Source organism: Schistocerca nitens, chromosome 8 (assembly GCF_023898315.1).
Source record: "Schistocerca nitens isolate TAMUIC-IGC-003100 chromosome 8, iqSchNite1.1, whole genome shotgun sequence".
Taxonomy (NCBI): domain Eukaryota; kingdom Metazoa; phylum Arthropoda; class Insecta; order Orthoptera; family Acrididae; genus Schistocerca; species Schistocerca nitens.
The window spans coordinates 515,443,898-515,467,895 of record NC_064621.1 but is presented as its reverse complement, the minus strand read 5'-3'; the positions used below and the strand labels follow the sequence as shown (position 1 = coordinate 515,467,895).

Below are 23,998 nucleotides of genomic sequence, written 5' to 3'. Positions count from 1 at the left end.
CTTATGGGGAATTCTTTCCTGGAGTTACTCCACAGGAGTGCACCAGCTTTCACCCTCTCCTGGGCCTCACTATCGGCATCAACATGACAATATTATGATTCCAATCATTACAGATGCCTACGCTTACATTTAAGATAACTGAGATGTAAGTCCACTCAACAGGTCTTGGTTACAAAAGGATTGTACGAGGCAATGAGCCACTAGAGTTCATTCATTCAAAAAGGGAGCAAGCACGATTTATTAAGATATGATCAATATCTGTGAATTTGTGGTATCTTATAATAAAGTATGGCAGAAACATAAGATAAACTAAGAATATGATTATTAACACATTTTCTGTACAAAACAATGAGAAACCTTGTTTAAAATGTGAGATATTAACTGACATGTTAAGGCTACACAACAAATTCACTGACAACATAACATAGATTATTTACTAATGTCAATCATCCAGTCTGACATTACATGTACAAGAGGTACCTAATCAACTTATTGTCTTAGGATTCTAAGCTAACAGCGAAATTTATATAGCTCTTATTGTAAATATTCTTGTGCTCAAATACAAATTTTTACTGAAGTCTGAGTAGAAGTACCTAACAGGAAAGCATTGCAGAAAACTGAGCACCGAAATTCTACGTTTATATCAACAGTAAAAACAAAATGTGACTGAGAATTTTGAAGCTGAATCATGCTTTCAATAACAAAATATAGTTGTTTTTGCCTTTCCTCATGAATGTGATGACTGATGTAATGGGAGTACAACATGACTTGTTAAAGTAATAGTTTTTGTACATATGGGAGAGGACATACACCACCAGAAAAAATTAGGCACCAGTATCATCTCTAATTACTGAGTGAACAATACTGCGGCGCGTCCCAGGTGGTGGATAGGGGGGTCCTCACCAGCTTGCTGGCGGACTTGAGCGAAATAAAATAGCTCTTGTGGACCAAACACACATTCCATCAATTTCATTTTTTACCATCCATAATTCACCTGTCACCCTTCCAGATTACTTCTGGAATTGTGAACCCTGACCTTGGTCAGACAACTGATCATTGATCAGACGATCAGACAAACAAATATGAGGAGCCTTCTATTGAAAGAATCCACCAGTTTGGACAGTCACGACAAGATTATCCAGGTGAAGACACCATTCGGATATGGTGGGGTGTCACACAGAGGACAAAGGCGAGCCGGAGTGCCTAGTGATGCACTGAATGAACAAACAAACATGCAACATATTCCACATAAGAAGGTGCTAAAATTTAACAAACTAGAAAGATTTTCATATTTTGCAACAGTAAATATTAATTCTTTAATGGAAGTTGGTAAATTGAAACATTTAACAGATGTCTTAGATCAACAGAACATAGTTATCACAGCCCGTAAAGAGTTACGCAATACTGACCAGGACTCAATTAAATGAGGAGGATATCGACTTTATAAGGGATCACCAGTAGAATGGGTAATAGAAAATGTTCCCCAATTCGGTGTGGATTTCTTGGTACATAATAGAAAATGGGATTCCACTGAGGATTTTTCATCCAATTCCTGAGCATTGAAATTCTATATTTATATCAACACTATAAATAAAATGCGATTGAGAATTTTGAAGCTGAATCATGCTCACAATAACAAAATATAGTTATCTTTGCCTCTCCTCATGAATGTGATGACTGATGTAAAGAACGGCACGGCATTGTTAACAGTTACGGTGGAAAACCAAAGATACACACTGATAAATATTCATGCTCCAACTAATGTTAAAAATAGAACTGACAAGGATGGGACAGGAAAATCCTGGGATGAACTTTATCAACTAGTAAGGACCGTACCGTATACTAACAATAAAATTCTGCTTAGAGACTGTAATGCGAAGATAGGACGAGAGAAGAAATTTCAAGGTGTGATGGGGTGATGGTCAGCACATAAACTTACAAACTAGAACGGGGGACAGTTAATTTAATTTTGTATTGCAAATGGATTGGTTTTGAAGACAACAAGGTTTAAGAGAAGACCACATAAGTTAATAACATGGAAATGCCCTAACACCAAGCTAGGAGAGTTCGAGATAGATCATGCGGCCATGGATCAGAAATTCCATAATGAAATCTATAATTTTAAAGTGCTGTGCGAGTCGATGTTGATTCAGACCACTACATTTCAAAAAGTTAAATCAAACTGACACCTAAAAGAAAAAGCAAACATCAAAAGTTAGATACAAAGAGAACATATGACCCTAGTTGTATTATGAAAGATCAAGAACAGGCTACGTTTAAGTGACAATCTAGAAGCAACTGTCAATCGATTAAAAGCCTTGGCTGCAGAAGTAGCTCCTTTACGGGAATGCAAGAAACATGCTTGGTGGAATGAGGAATGTGGTGTAGCAATTAAACATATACATAAGACCTGGTTAAATGAGCGACAAAAGAGAACTGAAAGCTCCAGGGAGGAATTAATAAATGCTAGACGTTCAACTGCCAAAGAAATTAGAACGGTCAAAAGGCAATTTCATAAGGACTCGCTAAAATCTATTGAGGATGCTTTCAATCACCACAAGACAAGAGATTACTATCAGACATTCAGACAGTACCAGTCAAAATACACACCCCACCTACTCTTATGATGAAGGATACAAACAGAAAGGTAGCACATAGCAATTATGACAATTAAATGATATTGGCTAAATATTTTAAACAGTAGCTCAGATGGTAGAGCACTTGCCCGCGAAAGGCAAAGGTCCCGAGTTCGAGTCTCGGTCGGGCACACAGTTTTCATCTGCCAGGAAGTTTCAGTTACTAAATAGTGTGGAACCTGAACATAATTTGGAATTTGACCCCTATCCACGAAACAAAACATATTTAGAAAGAGTTACACCACCACATCCAGATGAAGTACAAGCAGCAATTACTCACTTTGCAATTATAAAGCAGTAGGTGAGAACCAACTAGTGGCATAACTTTGGAAATATGGAAATGTACATTTAACTATTCTGAACTTACACAACATCTTACTGACATTTGGAATACTGAGAAGTTGCCAGAGAAATGGAATGTTGCAATAATCCATCCACTACACAAACAAGGAGACAGATTGGATCCAACTAATTATAGAATTCATGAACAGCTTGATGGTGAACTAGGCGAATATCAAGGAGGCTTTCATGCAGGACAAAGCTTTCCTGATCAAATTATTAGTCTCAAGTGGATAATGAAACATCAAAGTGTCAGGAACAAGAAGCTAGTGATCACATTTGTTGATTTTAAAAAAAGCTTATGATAATAGGCATCGTGAATCTCTACTGTCAATTCTTAAAGAATTTGGTTTACATAAGAAACTTGTGGACCTCACTGCAGTCACCCTTTAAAATACCAAAGCTAGAGTAAGGTTCAGAAATGAATTCTCTGAACCTTTTGAGATTCATACTGGCCTTCGACAAGGCGATGGATTGTCTCCGTTCTTGTTCAATTGTGAGCTGGAGAAAATCATCCATGAATGGAACAAGATATGCGCACCATCTGTTAAGATTGGAAGAAAGATCTGACTTAACTCCCTTGCATTTGCAGATGATTTGGCACTGTTAGCAAACAATACTGATGAAGCAAAGGTTCAGACAGAACAACTAGAATGATTAGTGGCAAGGGTTAAATTGCAAATTTCGTTTGAGAAAACATATGACACCCAGCTTCCAAGTTGACATCCCATATCATACTCCAAAAATGATCAAAAAATTAAAGTAGTAAAAAAGTTTAAATATCTTGGTGATTATTACCTGGAATGCTAATGAAAGAGCATAAACAGATAGTAGAACATTAAAACTACAGGGAGTGCAGAGAACCACAGGCCAACCTACAAAAAACAATCTCTCTCAATGAATGTTACATTTAAACTTTACTCCTCCATCGTTAAACTGGAAGTAACATATGCAAGTGAAACACTATTCAAACTAAATACTCAAGCAACAACTGACAAACTGCAGAAAGTTGACTGAAGAATACTCCAAACAATTATCTGTAAAAACAGCAAGTAAATGGGCAGTGGAGACTTTTGTCCAATTCAGTAGTGTATAAAGAAAATGAATCTGTTATTGATACAATGTGGAAAAGAAGGATTGCATTTCTCGGTCACATATCTCGCCTACCAAATATTAAAATCCTGAAGCAACTTTTTGACTACTTCTGGAACAGTGAAACAAAAACATCTGGTTTAAAGAAGTACAAAGTGATCTGGGCGAATTCAACATCACCACACACAAAATTCAACACAGAGAAGAGAAACTGCTTTTGAAGAACAAATACACACGGCTGACACTCAAACCATCAGAACGGAAGAAGTGTCATATCTGCAGAAGAAGGAGCAGCCAGATTACAGCGAAATTTTGGGAAACGAAGAAATTGCTGACTGCTAAGATATTAACTTAATCATTGTAGACTCTGTTGTATTATGTTTGATTTTAGTGCTCCAATGTGGGCGTAAATTAATAAATAAACAAGGCTTTAAGAGTGGTCGGCAGGCGTCAGCATTCTAAATACAAAACATAAATCATACGTTCGGTTTATAACAGTAAATGACAATATTTGATACATTCTAGATGTAGTGTACGTCTTACTTCTAGATATCATTTAATTTACTAGGCCTAAGTTAGGTGGAATTTTAATGTATAAACAGTACTCTTACTTTTTCAAATCGTAAATCGTTATCCTGTTTCCTACTGGGCTAACAACCGAGTCACCGTCCGGTGTAAACAATAGATTGCCTTTCCTGTACACTGTTCCAAGTAAGTTGGAAAACTGAAATAAAGAAATATACATCGCTAATGGGTTGCTACGTCCAGTGCCAAATCAACAGAAAAACATGATCTTATTAATTTACAATGTACACTCATCAATCTGTCAAAGACACAAAATATGAATTACATTACCTTGTAACAGAACTTCATGTCGATTTGAAAAAATGAAAATATTTCTATCTACACTTCTGCTACAAACTCCAAGTCCCACATGGCAACTTCAAAACCGACCGCAATCCGCTTCGTCTTTGTTATTGTAAAATCAAAGATTCAAGAACTTCTGCAAGGGGGCGCAGGGCAAAGATTCAATATTTGACTATCGTCCTGCGGAGAGAAATATATTTGTAATATGCAGAACAAGAAATATTTTTATGTCTATCTTATTGAAATTTAAGTTAAAGAAAAATACATTGAACTCCGTTAGTTCAACATAAATTTCATGATTTAGTCGGCGAGCCTACAATTTGACGTCATAGCAGTATTTCCAACGGCAGTTCCTATTCGCTAACTGCAGAGGGCTGAAACAGCTCTCGACCAATAGACATTGAGTACACAAATGCGGTGAGCCAGAAAAGTTCAACCCATCACATGATCCATACCACTGTGTAGGCCATATTTGACAGAGGCTGAGTAGTGTGGTGTAGTGCGTGTGGAGTCTGGTGGGTGATTGTTCAGAAAATACTCAGCAAAAATGGCGTTAGGAGAAGATCGTCCAATCTACGGCCCTTTCTTTGGAGTAATGGGGGCTGCATCTGCAATAATTTTCAGCTGTGAGTAATCTACCTTAATACGTATTGATTGGTGAATGTTAGATGAAATGTATTACCATAGTACTGTAGTCCTGTTCGCAAAAATGAGATAGCTTCTCGGTAGATAAACCCACAGGTTAGGGGAAAACACTCTTCCTCGAGCCCTAAGATATGATAGAAATCTATCTCTTAAATAGCCGCACATGCTTTAAGGGTGCTATCTTCATAGATCGGGGCCCGACGCAAAGGATGAGTGGGCTAAGATTATTAACGCCCTTTTGTGTATAAAATAACGTTCCCACTACAGTTTTCCCCTCTGTAATACAAAAGGGGCGTGTTGGATACATAGTGTTATTTCAGTGTTTTCATAAGGGTTCGGTGGGATTTTGAAATATGTTGAATTTGTTTTTAGCTCTGGGAGCAGCATACGGAACTGCGAAGTCCGGTACGGGTATTGCAGCGATGTCTGTAATGCGACCAGAGCTGATTATGAAGTCTATAATCCCCGTTGTCATGGCTGGTATCATCGCAATTTACGGCTTGGTCGTAGCAGTATTGATAGCAGGAGCGCTTGAGGAGCCCGCCAGCTACACTTTATTTAAGTAAGTAGTTAGAAATTAGACTGGCTAAAGATTTCTTGTAAATATTCTTTACTGACAAACTTCATGTCTTCCAGGGGATTTGTCCACTTGGGGGCAGGATTGGCCGTCGGATTTAGCGGGCTGGCAGCAGGATTTGCTATCGGCATCGTAGGCGATGCTGGAGTTAGAGGAACTGCTCAACAACCACGTCTGTTTGTAGGAATGATTTTGATTCTCATTTTCGCTGAGGTGTTAGGTCTTTATGGACTTATTGTCGCTATCTACTTGTATACCAAATAAATTGCCCTTTGGTAAACGTGTTTCCATCAGTCATCTGCATGAAAGATTTTGTTCGTGGAAGTCATCTTATTGTGAATCATGCCTTCATTGTGAGTTGACTTCCTACAGCAGCCACCTCGTTTACAATTTGACACTTGGATGAAAAGTAGCACAATGTATGTAATGTGGCATATTTCGAAATTAGGCAGTTTGGTGCTTCAGTTTGAAAGAAGCAGCTGTTCGTTAACCCATAAATCATCGGATAATTTTGTTACTTTGTATATACTCTATGAAAACCTTTTTTTGAAACTGTTTGATGTATATATCTGTTGAAACTGCACAATCGTTTTGTTTAAAACTGTGCTCGTATCAAAAGTTGTAGAGATTTTTTTTGCAAAAAGCTGCAGTGTTTTACATGGGCATGTTAATTATTTGGTGCAAAATGGTATTAATGTTATCGACTTTGAAATAATTGAATAAATAAATTGTGGTGTCTTTAGTCAGGGTGTGAAATAGCATAGAATCATTAAGACTCAGTGAACGCGGTTTACATTCCATTAAGTCATTAGGTGTTAATTTATCGTCACTGACATTGCCAGGGAAGACAGTTACTTGAGGCAATTTGTACATGCTGAAGGACCTGTGATATTATTTTACTTATTGGTCCCTGGTAGTTTAAAAGTTCAGTATTTATATTGGACACAAATTCTGCCCCAGTTATTGATGCTGGAGTAGTATTTGTGGCAACTGACATGGCATGTTCTATGAGAAAGGTCACCAGAGGAAAATTGTGCCTGCCCAAGTAATCTTTCTTTGATATGCAGACGTTGTTTGAATCTCCACTATACATTAAGCATATGTGTGAATATGTAGTATAGTGTGTGTGTGTGTGTGTGTGTGTGTGTGTGTGTGTGTGTGTGTGTGTCAGAATGATATAGTCAATGAATTGTATGTATAGGTAGTGTAATTTCAAACTGCATCTTATTTGTACATGTTGGTTATAGTGAAAATGTATTTAACTTGGGTGAAGGCTGAAAATTTTCATTCCAGTAGTTGAGATTAGATCTTTTTGAATGTAAATAAATCAAGATTTCCTTGTAAAGTGCCCTTTTTAATTTTTGTGTAATTTGAACCATATGGTCTTTTTTTTCCAAAGTAAAGCCTTCAAAATCCCTGTTCAGAGCAGTTAAGATTTTAGCATTGTACAATAGTGTTAAATTGAGAGGCAGCATTGGGAATTGTGTATGTGACAATGCTTACTAAAAACATTAGCAACTTTGTATGAAAGTGTGAGCCGTTAAATATTGGATACCTAACTGTTGTGTAAATACAGACTACTTGGAATTTAAACTGCCTTCATTTAACTCCTTTTCTACATATGTTTTGAAGTAACTGTTGGCATTTTTTCACCGTACTTCTGTGGCTGCCTGGAATGGAAATGGGAATGACAAGGGTGACAGTTACAAGCACTTTCAGATAAGCCATGTAACTGAAAATCTTTTATAAAGACCAGTGGCAAAGCATTGCTGCATTAATATTTTGAGTTTTTGCCAGCAGTGGTTTTATTGTATTCATTCTGATGACACCCTAACCTTAATACATTTTGTCAAAATAATTGAATAGGCCTAAATTAAAATAAGTTAGAAACTGACCTGAAAATATAGTAAACCAAGCTGTGAGATTCCCTTGTATTGCAAGTTGTTGGTATTCTGCATCTACTTCTTGTACAATTGGTAAGTTTCTGATTAATTAAAATGATCATGAGTTACTTGTAGGCAGAAAAGATGGCACATTGTCCACATGTCAGGTTTGTGTTCATAATTGAGGGCAAGGCGCATTGCATAAAACTCTCAAATATTAGTCTAAGTAGCAGTGATTGCTAAGGTGTAATTCTCAGCCCATAAAGTCAAATGAATTGTACAACTGGAAATAAACTATTATAAAACCAGGTCTGTAATTTGCTAAAACATCAACTGCAAGTTTCTTTACTATAAAGAACTAAAACTTACTTGTGTCTAGTTTGTAAGTATTCAATTAAGTGATGTCAGGATCCACATGAAAAGCCAGGGTTTACTTCTCTGCTGACACTTCCATTAACCATGGCCTAATTCCCAGTAAACTGTTACTGCCAAAGATGTCATGTTAAGTGATGAGGATCAATTTTAAGTTAATTGTTGGATTGTCTATACAGAGTTTGGTTGTGTGCTTAGTGTATAAAATTGAGGAAATATGTTTTGCTATAGTGAGAAGTCTGTGTGGGCAGCATCACAAAGAGCGCAGGGTAGTCACAGATGTGAAGATTTAAATATTATAAAAGCAGTTGATCACAATTTGTAGACAGGCTGTGGAATGAAAGTAATGGATAACATTCTCAAATAACAAATATTACTGTGTTGCTTAGGCAGAAGTCTAAAAGATGGTTTCATCGTGACTCAGTTCAGGAGTTGCATTTCAATGTGTGGATTGTTTTATCTTTTGTTAGGATCTTAGTTTCAAAGAATATGCTTTTGTTTGGAGGACATAAATGTAATTTCAGCAATAGCCTGCAATTTGTAATGCCTGTATTACACTGTTAAAGATTTTTAAGTAGAAAAGCTATGATCACACACCATTAAGCAAGGTACCCCCACTGTCACATTTTTAGTCTTAATATTAAAACTTTAACAGTGTAATATGGTCCTAAATATATTTCTACTGCTTAAACATAGTGTTAAAGAATTTCCTTAGTTTATGAATAACATATGCCCTCCCCCAAAGAGAAGATTTTGGTCAGTTTTGCCATAATTATAAAGTGCAAATGTGACTTCACTTTATCACATTCATGAAACCTGTTAATTACCAGCATTTTACTGGTAATAGCAACCAGTGATAGATCATGCTGTCCAAACACTGGTCGTTAAATGTGCCTGTGGGTCCCATTCAGCAGCAGATCTGTTGTACACTGTAAAATCTTGTGTATACTCTGTAGAAGAAATGAAATTGCTTTTCCCTCAAACTGCTTGTTAGTAAATTGACTGTACTACATGGCAGTTTCTGGGCAAGTTTCAGTTGGGTGTCATGGGTACTGAGCCTAGAAAATTTATGAAATTACAGTTGGTCTTGTATCTGTAACATTGAAAATTTGTTATTAAGACTATCAGAATGATGACAGTTCAGATCCTTATTGGCTATACAGATTAAAACTTTTTTGTAGTTTCCCCAAAAATTTTTATTGTAGATGCTGTGATGTTTCATTTTATTTGGATTTGGCCAGTTTCCTTCCCCCATTCAGAACCAGCTCTATATCTCTAATGGGCTCGACACTGGCATGTTAAAACATATTCTGGTCAGACTTTTGCAGACTTGAAGCTTACATTTGATTCATGTTTTCTCTGAATGAAAATAGCCACAAAATTCCATAATTGTTTGTCCATTTAATTAGGTTAATTGTGAATCAAAATGAGTGTGCAGTATAGTATAGTTCTGAAAGTGACACAGGTTTTGGGCTTAAGGATAGGCATATTGTTAGAGTAGACATTGCATCAGTATTTGAAGTAAAACTTTAACTTGGAAGCAAAAATGTGATTTGTTGCACTTTCCTTACGATGTTGAATGTTGAAATATGAACCGACAAGTTTATGTAGCAAAGGGCTGACAATACCATTCTTTATCCCACTAGTATAAAGATAACTGTTCAGTGCCCAAGGTGTATGAGTAGCCCTAAAATTGGTCTGAATTCTGATATGTTACTACCAGTGTTGAAAAATTTGCAATTGCATATGTAAAAATGCTATGAAGAGAATGCTGAGCATCATTGCTTGAATATTGAGGGGTTCTAAAGTGAGGTAAAAACTAATCCACTTTGGTTAAAGGTTGCATGCTCTTCAGCTCATGAGTTACATTCCTAATGACTGATGCATTGTTTACAAACATGGCAGAGGTTGACGTATATGTTTATACAGTAGATTGATACAGCACAGCTACTACATAAACCTGTACAATCAAAACTATTCTGCTGGTGAAGGTAACTAATTTGTTGCTTCTATATGTATAGAGGCAACAAATGTCTTGATATCAATGTCCCAGCATATGCTGGAAAATCTGTGCTCTCGTATATATGCACTCAAGCAATTGAATAACACTCCAATAAGTAGTGTTCAGCACCCGCTTTAGCTGTGCTGCTGCCGGCGAGCGTCGTAACATTTACTGGAGGCACCGTTTGGGAATGATTTTTATCCCATGGCAGCTCGACCGCTGCATGGTTTGAGACAGGGCCAGGGACGAAACGACAAAAGCTGCAGCTTGGGGTGGAAAGCTGAGCCGCCAACCACTCCAAACCCCATCCCCCGCCCACGCTACTAAGTGCTAGATCTGAGTAAAGTGCGTATCACAATTACTAGCGAAACCTGACACAGTTATGGGGTTGTTGATTACTAAGACTATCCCGGGCACGGAAACCGGATACAGTTGGGGGTTGCCTATCTAAGGGGTTTCCAGGGCAACAAAAAGTGATGTTACTCATATACTGAAAAGTGATAGAATTAAAAATCCTGGCATCTATTCAGAGGTATAATCTTATGTGAAAACCACAAGACAAATATTAGTTATAAACTGTGTGTCTTGAGGTAGCGCAATTCATGGCGCGCCAATACCCAGACTGTGTGTGTGTGTGTGTGTGTGTCCCTTAGCGGTTTGCAGCAAATCTTAGGTATAATTTCAAACCTTTGCGAAACTTCTTACACCCCAACAAAATAATGAAAGGTTATCGCTTACATTTTCGCAGTTAATGCTATAAAACTGCCGCCTAGCCATGATGTGTTCACTTCTATTTGCAACGCATTTTTGCAGACAGTCTCCACATTTACCAGCGACCGTACCTGCAAAAAACTGTATCATTGTACGGGACATAGTTCGGGAAATAAGACGTCATATAAACGTTTAGATGTGAGGGGAAAACAGCTTTTACTTGAAACGGAGCGAAAATTGCCCTAATATACTCGCCCTAAAACCTAATGAGGAAATTTGATACTTTCTGTCCGTCTTACAAGGGAACCTCACCATCGCACCTCCCTCAGATTTAGTTATAAGTTGGCACAGTGGATAGGCCTTGAAAAACTGAACACACATCAATCGAGAAAACAGGAAAAAGTTATGAGGAACTACGAAAAAATAAGAAAGTATACAAACTGAGTAGTCCATGCGTAAGATACGCAACATCAAGGAGAGTGTGAGCTCAGGAGCGCCGTGGTCCCGTGCTTAGCGTGAGCAGTTGCGGAATGAGAGGTCTTTGGTTCAAGTCTTCCCTACAGTGAAAAGTTTAATTTTTTATTTTCACACAATTGTCAGTTTTAGACGAAATAGAAGTATTATCTGTCCGTCCGATGCGAGGTAACTGCGCAGTAGTATGCGGACGCTACACCTAAACAAACATCGAAACAAAACATATGTTTCGACAGAGCACAGGGAAAACTGTGAAACTGTTGCATTCATTTGTTGCAGTTTGTGACAAACTCTTATGTTTTCATCACTTTTTTTGGGAGTGATTATCACATCCACAAGAAAACCTAAATCGGGCAAGGAAGAAGAATCTTTTTACCCATTCGCCAAGTGTACAAGTTAGGTGGGTCGACAACATATTCCTGTCATGTGACTCACATGCCGTCACCAGTGTCGTATAGAATATATCAGACGTGTTTTTCTGTGGAGGAATCGGTTGACCTATGACCTTGCGATCAAATGTTTTCGGTTTCCATTGGAGAGGCACGTCCTTTCGTCTGCTAATCGCACGGTTTTGCTGTGCGGTCGCAAAACACAAACACTAAACTTATTACAGTGAACAGAGACGCCAATGAACGAACGGACAGATCATAACTTTGCGAAAATAAAAAGTAAACTTCTCACTCGAGGGAAGACTCGAAGCAAGGACCTCTCGTTCCGCAGCTACTCACGCTAACCACGGGACCACGGCGCTCCTGACCTCGCATTATCCTTGATGTTGCATATGTTGCGCATGGACTACTCAGTTTGTATATTTTGCTTATTTTTTATATAGTTCCACACAACTTCTTCCTGTTTTTTCGATTGATCTGTGTTCAGTTTTTCAAGGCCTATCCACTGTGCCAACTTATATCTAAATCTGAGGGGGGTGCGACGGGGAGGTTCCCTTATTAGTTGCATGAATATACAATTGTCGCTTCAGTGGTAATCACCACTTTCGAGCTGACATATGCCCATTCTCAAACCACACGCGTTATTAACTGTGACTAGTCACACGATGCCAGAACATTCGAATAGCTTCTGTACAGAAAGTCAAACTGTAAGCAACAAGTACTCTCATTGATAAGTTAGACTGCGTGTCTGTCGAATCTGAATGACAGAAAATAAAACTATCAAATTTCTGTACTAAACAATTGCGGACCTACCATCCCAAGGCAGCATGGCTTCGAAGCAGTAAGTTTAAACATATCAGACCTTTTGTAAAGTTTCCTACGCTTACGTATTTATCGTCAAATATTTAACGTGTTAACTCATTTGTAAAGTAATCAGAAGTGGGAACTAACACGTCCACTGCCGAACGCTGAGGTTTCGCCGCCAGGCGAGGCACACGGCTGAGGCTGTTCTGCTGTGACTGGCGGCGGCCACGCGGCAGTCAACGTATTAGAGAATTGGGGGTTTATTGGTTATTTCCTGAAACGAGTCGTGCAGAAGATAGAGGGAAATCATGACGGGCAGCAACGAATGTTTTTATGACAAACAAATCATTACAAATTTTCATTCACTAAAGGGACCCCCCCCCCCCCCCCCCACCACCACAACCACCAATAAAATGCACATTACCGGTTCCGAGTGGTTGTAGCCACCATCTAACGTAATAATATAGCTAGGTCAAAATTTGAATAACAAAGGCAGCAAAATACAAAACACTTTGACTGAGCACTTCTATACATTTAGACAACAGCTTTCAAAAGTAACTACAGTAGATATCAATATATCGTAGTAGCATGTCGATGCTTTTGCTACTTCAGGACGTATCACAATTCTACACTGATTACTGTTGAAGTGCTGTCACATAGTTTGACAGATAACCAATCGAAATTAGGTAGTGCGAATATTACCGTAACAATCGCGTCATATCACGAACAGTGGGATCAATTCTGTTGCTGTAATAAACGATACGTGTGTTTAGCATTCTCCACGTTGCTACAGATGAAGTCCGTACTCTCTCTGTTACATTACAATGTACCTAGCGTAATCAATAGATTATCAAATCCAATGTAAATGGAGTAATAAACATTTACAGAATGTTTACAGTACGTTGACTCAAAACTAATAGTTATGCCCGAAAGCCCGGATTCAAAAATGGTTCAAATGGCTCTGAGCACTATGGGACTCAACTGCTGTGGTCATAAGTCCCCTAGAACTTAGAACTACTTAAACCTAACTAACCTAAGGACAGCACACAACACCCCGCCGGGAATCGAACCCGGGAACCCGGGCATGGGAAGCGAGAACGCTACCGCACGACCACGAGATGCGGGCAAGCCCGGATTATTCTTTCCCTCAGTCACGCCTCGTTGGAAGCTAAGAGAGAGTGCACGGGATTGCACGTCACTCAATGTATTTTTTATTGCTTTTTACATACTTCTGCCTTCATACTAGCAATATTTATAAGTTTGTAGGAATTCTTTTGAACGACACCTAAACGCTTTGATATAAAATGTTTGACGAAAACTATTTGAAGTTGGGTTGTACTTAATATAGAACCTTTAATGCTGCTATAGAATGTTTTCATTTATTTGTATTTTACGTATGGTCTGTGTAATTTTTGATCAGTGGCTGCGGCTGCTTTTTTTCGTTTTTCCAGGAAGCTGGATGATCCCAATATCTGTAGAAGTCTAAGGAATCCGTTGTAAGGAAAACATATATCCCCCTCACCCCAGTCGTTTTCCCATATATGTTGTCAGTATTTTTCTGTCAGTGCTAAATGAAAACTTGAAGAGGTCAAACAACTTAGTGAGGTTTTTGCAAAACGTGTAAAACTTATCCACAAATTTTTAGGCTGCAAGAAAATTTAAAACGGTAATTTATTGGTAAAGGCGTGGTGTGCAGTACTATTTAACTCTGAATTACTGAAAGGCCCAAATTGCACACTGGTATGATGGTTTACATAAGAAACATAACATCTTGCGTATGTCTAAGCAGTGTACAAAAGACACGACACTACACTACACTACACTACACTACACACCACACCACACCACACCACACTACTGACTGTCGGCGAGTCTTTGACAGCAATAACAACTTGCATCTTGAAACACAAACATACATAAATGTTGTTTTGAAGCTTGGGGGGGGGGGGGGGGAGATCAAAGTCTTACTGACGAGAGACGATGTTAGTGACAGTAGAATTCGAAGGAATCTGTTGTAGGTAAACAAATATATCCCCCTAATCCCATTCGTTGTTTTCCCGTATAAATTGTCAATATTTTTCCGTCAGTGCATCACGGAGAGATTTACTACTGAAACTTCGGGACAGCACTTTTCAGGAGTCAAACATATTACTTTCCCTCACATGCATCTCGCATATTGACCACGAGGAGAAAATTCGAGCCAATGTAGAGCCTTACCGACAATCATGTTTCCCACGCACTATCCGCGAGTGGAACAGGCTTGGAGGGGTGAGATAGTGGGTACCGAAAGTACCCTCCGCCACACACCATTAGGTGGCTTGCTAAGTATAATGTAGATAGCGTTGAAATATAGCACCGAAACTTTCGGGTGGTAAGATGTCTTGAAAAAATGAGGAAAAACGTTTATAAACTACTTGCGTTTCTTAAACGCTTTCTGCACCATCGAAGTAGCAGGTGCTACCTTAAAAACGACACACATTCGCCTGAGACTTCCTGTTTGCAATTCATAAATGTCTGTCGAAGACGGAATGGTGGAAATTGCGTTCATGCATTTAAGGAATGTTGGAGCAAGATGTTCTACCTGGAAAATGGAACGAATTTGCAAAGAGAAATTTCGCAACTGGCATCAATGGGGAGAACCCTTGTTCAAGCCACAGAGATGGCAAAGTTTCTCTCCACAAGCGTTCACACAGTAGAATTTGAGACGTCGTTGCGTCGGATGGGAGAAGATTCGTCAACAAATACCCTTCAAGTTGCGTGTTGTATGTACACGTGTAAGAATACTATAGAGAGACTACTATTTCCTTATGCCAAAGAACTCGTGTTACTAATCGCTGTTGTCAGTATTATTTTAACTTTAAAGTGTTTGGATGCCCTGTTCACTGACGGTCAAGCAAGAAGAAATGATACTATCGTAGTGAGCCACATTGTTGTTCCTTGGGCACGTGAAGCTAACTGAATTCTCGGCCGTTACTGGGAGATCTAGAGAATGCTGGTTCAAGGCCAATAACACAAGTATTAGAAACTGCGTGTTTGTGTTGAGACGGCGTAACACGGCGCGCAAATACCCAGAATATATTCATCCAGTATTTGAGACTGAGAGCCCATAGTGAATTCCGACAAACTTTACACACAGTTTCAAACCTTTGCGTTACTCTCATGATCTTGCTGATTCCCTCCCCCACCCACCCACCCACACACGAATGGTGAAAGGCAAAACATTTCTCTTGCTACTTTTCCGATTTTCGTGCAGTGAAACTTGAGCATCAGGCATGACGTTTTAATTTATTATTTCTTTGGTACCGACTATTCGTAACAGTTTGCAGACAGTATTAACATATATCACTGAATGTATCTGCAAAATTTTATTATTATATGGCACACAGTTCAGGAGGTATTGTTACCTCATAAACATTGAGATGCGTGAAAAGCTAGCGTTTTTAAATGGGGCGCAAATTACCCAGACTATATTCATCCAGTGTTAAATAATAAGAGCACTTAGCGACTCCCACAGAAACTTAAGAATGATTTCAAACGTCGAGACGCTGCAGCACTCCCTATTTCTAATTTATTTTACCGATAAAATTTATTAATTCTTTCTTTATACTTGTACAGTACGTAATCATTAATCTTAGTGTGTAACAGTGCGCTGAAGTTCCAGCGGCGTGGTATTTGGCTGTTGCGCACATGCTCACATGTAGCCCAGTCAATGAAGATAAAAAAAACTGTCGAATAGGGGAAAAAAATTTTTTTTTGTACACTGCTAGGAGGAAGTGTCATGATCAACATACCGGTACTAATAATCCCTACTGTTGGGATTAATGCGGGGGTGGGGGTCGTTCAAAGGTCACTTTTAAAATTTTTCTTGAAAAACTCTAAACCCGCAGCTCCTAGCGATAGTGTTTCCTAGTACAAAATCAAACTAAATTAAATTACCTATAGAAGTGTCCGGTTCATTTTTTCTCTGACTAGTAGTTTCGCGTTGCAGGAGATGGAAAAATCGCAGATATTAAAAATAGTGTTTAAATGGTATAAAATTGTTTACTGTTAAATGAAGTGGGTTAACGAAAAATATTAAATGTGTGTACACGTAAGTGCAGCAGAGCCGTATTAAGGGACAAATTGTGTTCAGGTCGCCGGATTGTAGTCATGTACTTCCCTCCTTATAGGTCTTACGAGCGAGCAGGTCATTTCCCACCCTTATCCACCCCATTAAACCACAAAGAGCAACGTGCGATATCAGTCGCTGGCAACGCAGTGCACAGACATGCCCGGGGGTGTTTATTTTCCACAAACTGCACTGACACTACCTGGAATACAGTTACGAAATAACTAATAATACTAACGAAACTCATACGGACAGAATCTACATAAAGTTCTGCACCACTGTTCTCCACTGCTAGAGGGAATATTGATTCTTTGTCACCCTTTACGTCAGCTGTAGCGTTTTCCTGGAAAGACAACTTCCATTGCTACCATTAAAACACTGTTTTTGACTATCTGTGTTCTCCATCCTCAGCAACGTGGAAACCGTTAACGTAGGGAACGAATGGGACAATTTTTTGTATAAAATTGAATGCAGTTTAATTTTATACGCGGGAACATTTTAGCTAGACGCCCCGATTTTCGAGATACTGAAGAACAACGAAAAAAATGGCCTTCATATTCCCACTCCCCCAGCGTTTTTAGTATGTTCACGATTTTCTCCCTCTCTCCTCCCTCTCTCTCCCCCCTATCTCTCCTACCACTGTACAAAAGTTCGCGACTGCACGATTTCTTTCCCCTATTATTCTTTCGTTGACTGACTAGGAGCTGCATGCGATGAAGAGGGAGAACTGTCGCTTTTGCTGTGCCGACCCTAATACTGGTGCGGGGGGAAGGTACTCCTATTTTTTTACCTTGTGTGTTCTGTTTAACCTTGTACCATTATTGTGAATGATATAACGTTTGTAATTAGATTATCATCATCCTACTTCCAACTACTGTCTAATTTTTTCGGTTCTGTTGTTTCAAGGGAAACTTCAATTATGGCCTTGCGTCCCCAGGAAGCTCTCTGCCCTTGAGAAAGACGCACTTAAGAACAGAGGTCATTCAATACCTAATGTCGTAACACCTCGCCCAGGCACAGGCAACAAAGTGAATTGTATTCGTAGCTGTAATTCTGACTGTCTTGAACGGAATATTTGGTTTTGCGGCTGTGAAGTAAAAATATGCATTGTTTCACTTTACTGTCTGGAGGTGGTGTAATGTGGAAAAAAATATTATTTTAAATAAGATAAAAAACTAAAATTGTGAGAAATCAAAGAAGCTCGCAGATAATGTAGTAAAACTGTCACTTTTAGGAACCATTAGTATTAAGGAGAAGCTTAATGAGGCATACAGACTTTAAACTAATGAGCAAGATATAAAGATGAAAAAGAACCGTGTTATTTGGTCCATAATAGACTTCATGTTCTGCGAAAATTTTGAAACTCCCATACATACTCAAGATGAAAAAAAGAAAAAAGATTCGGTAAATACAGAGGTATTTAGAGGATTAGTATGACGGACGATCAAAAGGTTTCCGTTCGAAGGCCGCCCAGTCCAGATTTGGTATGCCAATGAGGCAAAATCACCGTGAGCATTGAGGTAAACATCCAACCGACGCTCCAGGTTGAAGATACCCGCTTGGTAAAACACGTGTCGTGCTGCGTGAAGTTCGTGACTGCTTGCTGCGCACCGTCATCCGTTTGCAATCGTCGACCATTAAAGACCTTTCTTGAGGGACCGAAGGCGTGATAATGGCATGGGAAGAGATCACCCAAAGCCTTACAAACAAAAATTACGCGAAGCGAAATGTAGTGTGAAGAGGGCTATGCGAGAGGCGTTCAATGAATTCGAAAGTAAAGTTCTATGTACTGACTTGACAGAAAATCCTAAGAAATTTTGTTCTTATGTCAAAGCGGTAGGTTGATCAAAACAAAATGTCCAGACACTCTGTGACCAAAATGGTGCTGAAACAGAGGATGACAGAATAAAGGCCGAAATACTAAATGTCTTTTTCCAAAGCTGTTTCACAGAGGTAGACTGCACTGTAGTTCCTTCTCTAGATTGTCGCACAGATGACAAAATGGTAGATATCGAAATAGACGACAGAGGGATAGAGAAACAATTAAAATCGCTCAAAAGAGGAAAGGCCGCTGGACCTGATGGATACCAGTTCGATTTTACACAGAGTACGCGAAGGAACTTGCCCCTCTTCTTGCAGCGGTGTACCGTAGGTCTCTAGAATAGCGTAGCGTTCCAAAGGATTGGAAAAGGGCACAGGTCATCCCCGTTTTCAAGAAGGGACGTCGAACAGATGTGCACAATTATAGACCTATATCTCTAACGTCGATCAGTTGTAGAATTTTGGAACACGTATTATGTTAGAGTATAATGACTTTTCTGGAGACTAGAAATCTACTCTGTAGATATCAGCATGGGTTTCGAAAAAGACGGTCGTGTGAAACCCAGCTCGCGCTATTCGTCCACGAGACTCAGAGGGCCATAGACACGGGTTCACAGGTAGATGCCGTGTTTCTTGACTTCCGCAAGGCGTTCGATACAGTTCCCCACAGTCGTTTAATGAACAAAGTAAGAGCTTATGGACTATCGGACCAATTGTGTGATTGGATTGAAGAGTTCCTAGATAACAGAACGCAGCATGTCATTCTCAATGGAGAGAAGTCTTCCGAAGTAAGAGACATTTCAGGTGTGCCGCAGGGGAGTGTCATAGGACCGTTGCTATTCACAATATACATAAATGACCTTGTGGATGACATCGGAAGTTCACTGAGACTTTTTGCAGATGATGCTGTGGTGTATCGAGAGGTTAGATACGTGCGTAGCGAGCACGGGACCCCGAGCTGATGTGGCCTTCCTTCCTTTCCGGGCTGCATACCTTCCCTTTCCGCATCCTTCCCCATTCCCCATCTTCGCCACCCCCCCCCCCCCCCCTTCACCTCTGGCTCTTTCTTTCCCTTTCTCTGGGGTTATGGTTTGTGCCTACGTCCGGAGACGGACGCTTGTACATATACTACATTCTTCGCCTTCATTCCTTGCTTGTAAGTCTTCATCCTTCCTTTGTCCTTCTCTTTTCCTTACCTCTTCTCTCTACCTTCTCCGCTGTGGCGTTTGAGACCTCTCTTCTTTCCTTTCCCTTTCTCTTTCTTCCTCCCTGTGCGTGTCTGAAGGCCAACCCACGCACTTCCATGCGTAGCCGGTGACGGGGTAACGCGTAATTCCCCGCCCCGGGTAGACAGGTAGGACACGTACGTACCCCCTGGTAACGGCCAGGCCCAGGGAGGGGTGATTACCCGAGCTGATACCTTCCGAAAGTGCCGATTGGTCCCTCCGTCCGTTTGTCGGGAGGTGTGACCTGAGGTGTGAACAATCACCTAAGGCGGGAGTGCCCTCAGAGAGGGCCCCCACAAGGGAGGAGCGCGCCATCGGAGACGCCGGTAATCATGGGGGATTCTTCCGCAATGGTTTCCTCACCTTCCACTATGTCTGCTCACAAACGTAAGTTCACTGAGTCTCAACCACAGTCAGTTCTTCCATCGTTGCCACAGTTCCTTGTTGTTTCTCGGTCTGACGAAGGTCACGACTTCTCCACGGTCAACCCTTTCATTACTCAGAAAGGTGTCGACGCAATTGCAGGTCCTGTAAAGTCTTGTTCCAGATTACGGAATGGCACCCTGTTGTTAGAAACGGTCAGTGCCCTCCAGGCACAAAAATTGCTGCGTACGTCGCTACTACACACCTTCCCTGTCCGGGTGGAACCGCACCGTACCTTAAATTCCTCGCGTGGAGTCGTTTATACGCGCTCCCTCGATGGACTGTCTGACGAAGAAATTCAGCACTACCTGTCTGACCAGGGCGTAACGGCTGTTCACAGGGTTATGAAAAGGGTTGACACGAACATCATTCCAACCCGCACTGTCTTCTTGACATTTGACAAAGTTCAACTACCATCGAAAATCAAAGCCGGCTATGAGATAATTTCCGTTCGCCCTTACGTCCCGAACCCTACGCGTTGCTATCGGTGCCAGCGGTTCAATCACACCAGCCAGTCCTGTTCCAATCCGGCCAAATGTGTTACGTGTGGCAGGGATGCCCATGAGGGTGCTTGTCCACCTCCATCCCCTCGCTGCATCAACTGTATGGGTGACCACGCCGCTTCCTCTCGAGATTGCCCGGTTTTTAAGGACGAAAAACTCATCCAGGAAATTAGGGTGAAGGAAAAGGTGTCGACCTTTGCTGCTCGAAAATTATTCGCCAGTCGACAGCCCACCGTGCCTCAGAAAGGAAACTACAGCACTGTCCTTGCTTCTCCTCGGCCAACAAAGGAGGCGGCCACGCAGACTTGCGACCTCACCTTTAGTGCCACGGTCGTCAGATCGGCCAGCGCAAAGATCGCCCGTTCAACCTCACCACTTTCGCCTGCCCACTCTCTGGCTCACCCTTTGTCGAGTTCTGCTAAATCTCGAGCCCAAAAGTCAGACACCAAGACTTCGAAAAAAGAGCATACTCGCGAAGAGTTTTTACGTACGGCAACTTCCCAACCATCGGTTCCTCCTTCCTCTAAACATCATACTTCCAAGAAGGCTACAAAGAAACCCAGTTCCTCTCCTTCTCCGCCAAGGCGTGTCCCATCTACAGCACCACCTGGCGGAAGTCGTCCTCGGCCGTCGTGTCGCCGAGGCGCACTGCTGGCGGCCGATCAACCGGCCGGTCGCTGGTGGCAGGAGCTGCTCCTGACCAACCTATGGATCAGGATCTTCTGCCTTCGGCTGAATGCGATTCCATGCTGTCGGTCGCAAGCTCAGAGCAGTCGTTGAGTTGACAGCGACCTTGGTCGCATTCCTCCATTTTCTGTTCACCCTATGTCCATTATCCACTGGAATATCCGCGGTATTCGAGCCAATCGGAATGAATTGTCGATCCTCTTACAATCCTACTCGCCGGTCATCATCTGTCTTCAGGAAACAAAGCTGCGTCCCCATGACCGCTTTGTTCTCCCTCATTTTCAGTCCGTCCGCTATGATCTCCCCTCTGTTGAAGGCACTCCAGCACACGGAGGACTCATGATTCTTCTCCATGAAACTGTCCATTATCACCCAATCCATTTAAACACTTCCTTCCAAGCTGTCGCCGTCCGTCTTTCCCTTTCCGGATACACGTTCTCTCTTTGTACTGTATACATTCCATCGTCCACACCAATGGCACGAGCTGATCTCCTTCATCTTCTTGGTCAGCTTCCACCCCCATATTTGCTGGTTGGGGACTTCAATGCCCACCACCCGCTTTGGGGATCTCCACATCCTTGTCCACGTGGCTCACTATTGCTAGACGTCTTCCACCAAGCAGATCTAGTTTGCCTCAACACTGGGGTCCCTACGTTTTTGTCTGCCTCCACGGCAAATTTATCTCATTTGGACCTTGCGGTCGGTACTGTTCCGCTAGCTCGGCGCTTCGAATGGTTCGCCCTTGATGATACACACTCCAGTGACCACTTTCCATGTGTCCTTAGACTGCAGCCTCCACGGCCATATATGCGCCTGCGACGCTGGAAGTTTGCTCAAGCCGATTGGACACTTTTTTCGTCTCTAGCGACATTCGATGACCGTCACTTTCCCAGCGTCGACGATGAGGTCACACTTATTACCGACGTTATTCTTACAGCTGCGGAACATTCAATACCACGCACCTCCGAATTGCCCCGGCGCCCCCCAGTTCCTTGGTGGAACGAGGCATGCCGTGATGCACTACGTGAGCGGCGACGTGCTCTCCGCGTTTTCCGCCACCATCCTACTTTGGCCAACTGTATCCGCTATAAGCAGCTACGAGCGCGATGCTGTCGTGTCATCCGCGATAGCAAGAAGGCAAGCTGGAAATTCTTTATTAGCTCATTTAACACCTTCACTCCCGCCTCGGAAGTTTGGAGTCGGCTTCGACGGTTCTCGGGCGCGCCTAGTTTCTCCCCGGTCTCTGGGCTCACTGTCGCGCATGACACATTAGTGGGCCCCGTCGCAATTTCTAACTCGTTGGGTCAGCACTTTGCCGAGATTTCGAGCTCTTCAAATTACCCGCCAGCGTTTCTCCCGAAGAAACGTGCAGCGGAAGTGCGACCTCTTGCTTTCTCCTCTCAAAATCGCGAAAGCTACAATACTGTTTTCTCCTTGCGGGAACTCCAACATGCACTCTCTTCTTCTCGCTCCTCCGCCCCAGGACCAGATGGTATCCACGTCCAAATGTTGCTACATTTATCAACCCATAGTCTGCGTTACCTCCTTCGCCTTTATAATCGAATTTGGACCGACAGTACTTTTCCCAGACGATGGCGGGAAGCTATCGTCGTTCCTGTTCCGAAACCTGGAAAGGACAAACATCTCCCCTCTAGCTATCGCCCCATTTCTCTCCGAGTAGTGTCTGTAAGGTTTTGGAGCGTATGGTGAATTACCGTTTAGCGTGGTGGCTGGAATCCCGCAGTCTTTTAACACCTGCCCAATGCGGATTCCGAAAGCATCGTTCTGCAGTTGACCATCTTGTTGCTCTCTCCACTTATATCAGGAACAATTTTCTCCGGAAACGCCAAACGGTAGCAATATTTTTTGATCTGGAGCGAGCATACGATACCTGTTGGAGGACAGGCATCCTCCGCACACTGTTCTCTTGGGGCTTTCGAGGCCGGCTGCCCCTTTTTCTTCGCGAATTTATGGCAGAGCGCACATTTAGGGTGCGGGTGAACACTACTCTCTCCCGCACTTTCTCCCAAGAAAACGGGGTACCCCAGGGCTCCGTGCTGAGTGTTGTACTGTTTGCCATCGCTATAAATCCAATTATGGATTGTCTCCTTCCCGATGTCTCAGGCTCCCTCTTTGTGGATGATTTTGCGATCTACTACAGCTCTCAACGGACCAGCCTTCTTGAACGACGTCTTCAAGGATGTCTCGATCGCCTCCACTCTTGGAGCATCGAAACCGGCTTCCGTTTCTCTCCCAGTAAGACCGTTTGTGTTAATTTTTGGCGACGTAAGGAGTTTCTTCCGCCCTCCTTACATCTAGGACCTGTCAACCTTCCGTTTTCAGACGTCGCTAAATTCTTGGGTCTTACGTTTGACAGAAAACTGTGCTGGTCCTCCCACGTTTCCTATCTTTCGGCTCGCTGTCTGCGATCGCTTAACA

At 41.6% G+C, this 23,998-nt stretch overlaps 2 protein-coding genes across 3 annotated transcripts in view; one reads left to right on the top strand and one right to left on the bottom strand.

Annotated features, from left to right (window-relative positions):
- The window catches only part of LOC126199226 (periodic tryptophan protein 2 homolog), a 178,117-nt gene that overhangs the window by 114,232 nt on the left and 39,887 nt on the right, over positions 1 to 23,998 (bottom strand). For both annotated transcript variants that reach the window (XM_049936018.1, XM_049936017.1), the window contains exons 2-3: positions 4,923 to 5,114; positions 4,679 to 4,791 (exon numbers count right to left, since the gene is read on the bottom strand). In XM_049936018.1, coding sequence (XP_049791975.1) covers positions 4,679 to 4,791; positions 4,923 to 4,940 — 131 coding nt within the window. In that variant the 5' untranslated portion in view covers positions 4,941 to 5,114. The remainder of the gene's footprint in view (positions 1 to 4,678; positions 4,792 to 4,922; positions 5,115 to 23,998) is intronic.
- On the top strand, positions 5,344 to 7,749 carry LOC126199228 (V-type proton ATPase 16 kDa proteolipid subunit c). Its single transcript, XM_049936020.1, has 3 exons — positions 5,344 to 5,560; positions 5,952 to 6,141; positions 6,216 to 7,749. The coding sequence occupies exons 1-3, from the start codon at positions 5,482 to 5,484 to the stop codon at positions 6,418 to 6,420; spliced, it is 474 nt and encodes a 157-aa protein (XP_049791977.1). The 5' UTR covers positions 5,344 to 5,481; the 3' UTR covers positions 6,421 to 7,749.